This window comes from Sminthopsis crassicaudata, chromosome 4 (genome assembly GCF_048593235.1).
Source record: "Sminthopsis crassicaudata isolate SCR6 chromosome 4, ASM4859323v1, whole genome shotgun sequence".
Lineage (NCBI taxonomy): Eukaryota > Metazoa > Chordata > Mammalia > Dasyuromorphia > Dasyuridae > Sminthopsis > Sminthopsis crassicaudata.
The window spans coordinates 296,073,430-296,078,852 of NC_133620.1; the positions used below are offsets into that span (position 1 = coordinate 296,073,430).

Sequence of the window (5,423 nt, forward strand, 5' to 3'; positions counted from 1 at the left end):
GTCATGCCTGCTATGGGGGGTTGGTGCATATATGGGTCTTTGAGGGAGACTGGTTTGGGGAGTGAGACTGAGTTTCCTATTGAGGGAAATGCACATCAGAGAAAGGCAAAAACATCCTGGGACTAAAGGAAGTAGGTACCCAAGCTTTGCTTCCACCTGCTCCCAACAAACACACAAAAACAGAAAATCCAATTTCACAGAATGTCAGTCAGATGGGAGCTTAGAAGATATCTGATTTAACTCCTGAACTAGGGAGAGAATCTTTTCAATGAGATAATCTGACAAGGTTAGTTGCCCAGCTTTTTCCTTGAAGGTTTCCAGTGAGAGAGAGGTAATCACTTCTTTTGGCAGTCCAACCTATTTCTGGTAATCCTAATTGTTATTTTCATAAAAACCTAAATTTTCTTGGAATTTTAACTCATTTGCTCCTAGCTCTCCTCTCTAGAGCTGAAAAACAAAAATTCCTTACTTGAAAGACATGAAGACTGCTAGCATCTTCCCCAAGTCTTTCTCATCTTCAGGCCAAAATGCCTCAGTCCCTTCAAATAATCTTTATATAATCCTTCAATCTCCTCCAGATCCAACCTAGCTTATCATTGCCCTTTGGAAGCACAGAATCCCTAATCTGGAGAGGACCTTGGAGAGATCATCTAGTCCGATTTATATTTTAGTTATTAGGAATTGTTTGTACCCTATCTCACTAGCCCTCCTGCCAATCATGAAATTTTCCTCTGCCTATCTTTATGTGGTGGGAGACAGGGGATCTAAGACAAACAGCAAGACATCAGACAGAGCAAACCTGATGCTGTGAAAGGACAGCATCTTCCTCATCCAGTCCAGGAGAGAGTCCTGGCCCCAACTCCCAAAGTGAAAAGAGCCAGCTAAGAGCCTTTAGCTGTGTCCAAATGACTGCAAACAATTGTGCAGAGGCTAAGAAGGCAAGGGAGGAGATTGAAGCTCAGTGAAGTTAATTACAGGAGCTTCCTCAAAAAAGGGGAGATGTTGAAAGTGGCTATGGTTTGCACTTAAAGGCCTACTTGAAAGGGGAGAGATGGGGCAAGACATGTTTGAGGAGTGTTTAGTCTAGCTGGGGCTACATGCAGCAGAACCCTAGTGGTGGGGAAACTATTAAAACCCTGGGAACTTGATTATTGTGATGCCTCCATCCCATTGTGACTCACCTTTCCCCCATAACTGCTGGCTTCCAGAACAAATTCATAATAAGGTGGGGGGGGCCTGGGGGGTCCCCTGGGACCCCCCATCATGGGTGACCCTTTCCAACAAGGGACCCATTCCTGTTCAAGTCGTGGTTCTGAAAATTGCCAGAACCTGGGCGAATATATCTTGGTTTTCCTGGGCCTCATCATCTTCATCAACATTGGACTCAATGTGGTGACTCTGGTCAGGGCCTGAGTACTGGGATCTTTGGGGAGGGTGTCAGAGAATAAGTCAGAGGGATGACTAGAACCTTGGATGGGGAGAGGTGGAGGAAGGGAGACATATTACAGAGTCCTTAGGGGTAAGAGAACCAGGATTCCTGGATATTTACTCATTCCTTCTCCCTGACTCAGCTCCGGTGCCGCCTTAGGGGCTCTTTCAACCAAATATTCCATAAATTTTTTCAGGAAGGTAAGTAACAGGGTCTTGAGTGGATCCCAGGCTACTTCTTTATCCCTCTCCTCTGGTCAGAGACCCAATCATTTCTCCCCTCAGACCTTAGCTCTTAAGAATTCATGATCGATCCCTCTCAGGGATCTGGATGCTGCAGTATTAGACTTTGACATGGATCCCACTCCTCTAAGGGATGTATGCCATTTTTCCAGTCTTCTACTCACCTTACCCTTCCCATTCTTCAGATAACATGCTCAAGCTGGCCCCAGTTGTTCCTAAGAAACTGTTCATCCACACGCCGCCAGCACTGAAGCAGACATGGAGACCTGCCTATCGGGAATCCCCTGTCTATAGAAACCCTCCTGTGTGTCAGAATCCTGCTGTCTGTTGGAAATCTCCTATCTGTCGGAACCATTCTGTCTTTCCTAATTCTGCTGCCCGTTGGAATCCTGCAGTCTGTCAGAACCTTGCTCTCTCTGACCACTGCACTATGGACTCTTTGACTCTTGACCTGACCCCTCCAGGCTCTTGCTTTCAACACTCAGTTTTCTCATCAGAACCTAAACAATGTCTAGATGCCAGGCTTCCCATTGGAGATGACAAGGTTTCTCATTCTCCAAGGCCTCAGGCATACTGGGAAGAGTCATCAGCTTGTCCCCCATCTCCTGGGACGCATTTCCAACAATACCTGGGAAGACCAGCCAAGAGGGTGGAAGCAAAGTCCAAGATGGAGCTGAAAGCTTATGTGTACCCCAGTAAGCCTTCATCACATAATGCTGAGTCCCAGAGCTGCAGAGAGAATACAGAATCAGGCACGTATGGATATTTCTCCCAGCTCCTCCACCAGGTTACAGTTAAACCTCTAAGTTACAATTCTGTGCCCTCCACAAGCCGTGTGATGTACAATAGCTGGGAAAAGAAGAGGCAAGTATGGAAAGAAAACAGGGGTGTTGACAGCTTGCCCCATGCATGCCCCCCAGACTCTCCTGAAAAGCCAAGCCAGGAATGGGTATACTACTCCATGGAGTAGTGTCATGGAGAATAATAAAATGGAAAAATAAGGGTTAGCTTGTAGTTGATGTCTGGGATGCCTTGATCCTAGATACCAAAAGCAGATTTCCTGTTGATAGAATCTAATACCCATTGAAAGTTTATATGGTGTATTGTGGCTTGCAACGTACTTTCTGTACACTATCCTATGAGAAGGAGATGGAGAAAGATGATTCTCCTTATTTTGCAGATGAGGAAACTGAAGCTGAATGGCTGAAAACATTGAGTTGATTTGTCTAAGATAATAAAGCTAGTTAGTAGCAGAATGAGCCTCAAACCTATATCTACTGACCCAATTGTATGTCTCTTCCTACTGAATCATGCTGCCTCATACCAGTTTAAAAGAAGAGGAGGGACAATTAGATGGCTCAATGGATAGAGAGCATCAGATCTAAATTCAGGAAAACATGAATTCAAAGCCAGCCTCAGACACTTAGCATTTCCTAACTGTGTGACCCTGGGCAAGTTACTTAACCTCAATTGCCTCACCAAAAAACAAAAAAAACAATAGATATGGCAAAATTTTCCCTTCATTCATGCCTATAACAGAGCCCAAAGGCCATACATCTCCTACTTTTCTGATTTCCACCATCCAAGAGCTAAAGAACCTAGTCTTTCCCACTTCTTTGTTCCAGTATGACATAGAGCCATATTCTCTCTCCAACAAAAGTTGAGTTAGGCACCCACCCACAGCTCTTCCCCATCAGCCTTTGTCTCTTACTACCTGTACCATCACCATCAACCCTCGCTCTCCCCTCCCCCACTTATATACTGTTCTAATACTTTCTACATGAAAAATAGCAAGATCACCAAGTATCCCTATTACAAATCCTAGAAAAGAGAAAATATAGATCTATTGATCTATCTATGCCCTGATAGTCCTAATGAAGCCCTACCCCTAGTTTCCCAGGGGTGATACCCATCCTAGAATTTCAGATTGTTATCTGAATACCATGCCACCCAGGGTCTACAATGTGCTGTTGCACAACTCCCCACTCCTTCCTGTCTAAGAATTGAAACTATAGAATCCCATTCCCCCACCCGAAAATTTCTCATTTTCATACCCTGGACATAAAACTATCCTTAACTTTACTGAATCTTGCTCTTTATAAATGAACATGTCATGCCATACCTTTCCTTTTCACATAATAGAAGGAAGCAGCAAAGAAAAAATTGCTGCCAAATGACCAAGGAAGTTTTATGAGGAGTCATTCTCCTTGATGGTGCTTCTTCCCTCAGGTTACTATCTGTCCCTGATATAGCTGTTGCCTCCCAGTCCTCCCAAGATGAATTAACCTTTCCGAACTCAATGTTTCTGAGAGTTTTGGTTTGCCTTGGGATGTTTGTTTACTTAAGAGGAGGAAAAAACAAACCATAAGTAGAGGTAATCACCTACTCACAGCTGCATGGACGATGAGCAGGGCAATCATACCTTCCTTACTTGACATGTGGAACTATGTTTAATAGTCCAGAGATAGAAAGACAGATGATAGAGAGGGGAAATTTCAGGCTACTCCTTTTGTAGATCCACTGAATTCTGTCTTGGCATTGAATTTATGCTTTGTCATTTCCCATTTCAATCCTGAGTCATCAATTCTTCTATATTAAAAAGTCACTTTAGTAGAGTCTTTTATTATCACACAAGGCAAGGCCTTCAGTAAAGAATCACACATGGTCAGATGTAGACCCAACCAGCTTTCATATAGTCAATTAGACTGGTTTTAAGAGAAGAATATCGGTGCTTGCTCCAAGGAATCATCCCTATTGACCAATTCATTCACATAACACACGTGGAAAAATATAGACATATTCAAGTTTCTAGACAGAAACTTTACACTTTTGCTTTCTGTACTCCTAAAAAGTTATATGTAGATTGTCTTTGTACATTCAATCCTATTTTCCATGGACTTATATTAGCATTGTTCTTTCTAAGCTCCATTGGGACTAATCTTTCATTGTTGGTGGGCCCAACACTTTGAGTTTTATGTTGTAGCCCTGAAGTCCAGGAATCTTGTATTGATATTACACTAGGTACATTAATGTCCCACTTACATCTCCCAAGTTTTGGATTTCAGAGTTTCTTCCTGACAGTGTGATGGGATCACATCAGATCTGAGGAGGAGAAGAATAAAGGAATAATTAGTATGGGGCATTGCCATTAAAAGAAGATATTCTGGATAAAGAGAACTTTGAGGTGAGTTTGGGAGGAAAGAGAAGGGAAAAACTTGTATTGGCAGGAATAAAGAGAATGGAAAAGAAAGGAGGATGACTGGTGATAAATGAGCTGAAATTCGGATCTGGGTTAGATACAGTAGCTGATAGTAAAGAATCTGCAAAGAAACATTCTCAGCTTAAAAAGAAGGGTTTCAGGAAATTTGAAGGTGTTTGGAATATCTAGAGATAAGGCAAGAACAAGTGGCAGAAGTAGAGAAGTGAGCCATGCCCCAGCAGCCCTAGACTGGGGGCCTCCTTAAACAATCAAGAAGGGGAGGATTTAGTTGGGAATGCTAGTTCCGTGTCATTTAATTAAACAATAGGTACAAGTCAAGGAATCTGTAGTCTTTCCAGAGGGCAAAATATATTATGTAAGGAGTGATGGCAAAAAATCCAGACTAAGTTCTCTTGTAAAATTTGAAGGTCATTAAGAACAATCTTCATAGCTTGGGGATGGGGTGAATGAAGGAGTGGGGAAGAACAACAAGGATTCTGAAAAACATACATGAGTATGGGGGGATGGCTTCCACAAATTCCTAGAATAGAGA

General features: G+C 42.8%; 1 protein-coding gene across 1 annotated transcript; it reads left to right on the forward strand.

Annotated features, from left to right (window-relative positions):
• The first annotated feature begins 114 nt into the window (after positions 1-114).
• Positions 115-2,771, forward strand: SPEM1 (spermatid maturation 1). The gene is made up of 3 exons (XM_074311791.1): positions 115-1,401; positions 1,572-1,629; positions 1,857-2,771. The coding sequence occupies exons 1-3, from the start codon at positions 1,264-1,266 to the stop codon at positions 2,639-2,641; spliced, it is 981 nt and encodes a 326-aa protein (XP_074167892.1). The 5' UTR covers positions 115-1,263; the 3' UTR covers positions 2,642-2,771.
• The last annotated feature ends 2,652 nt before the right edge of the window (positions 2,772-5,423 follow it).

Coding starts and splice junctions, on each gene's coding strand:
- SPEM1 (XM_074311791.1), top strand. CDS start 1,264: ATGGGTGACCCTTTCCAACAAGGGACCCATTCCTGTTCAAGTCGTGGT. Junction 1,402..1,571: donor GACTCAATGTGGTGACTCTG/GTCAGGGCCTGA, acceptor TCCCTGACTCAG/CTCCGGTGCCGCCTTAGGGG. Junction 1,630..1,856: donor CCATAAATTTTTTCAGGAAG/GTAAGTAACAGG, acceptor CCCATTCTTCAG/ATAACATGCTCAAGCTGGCC.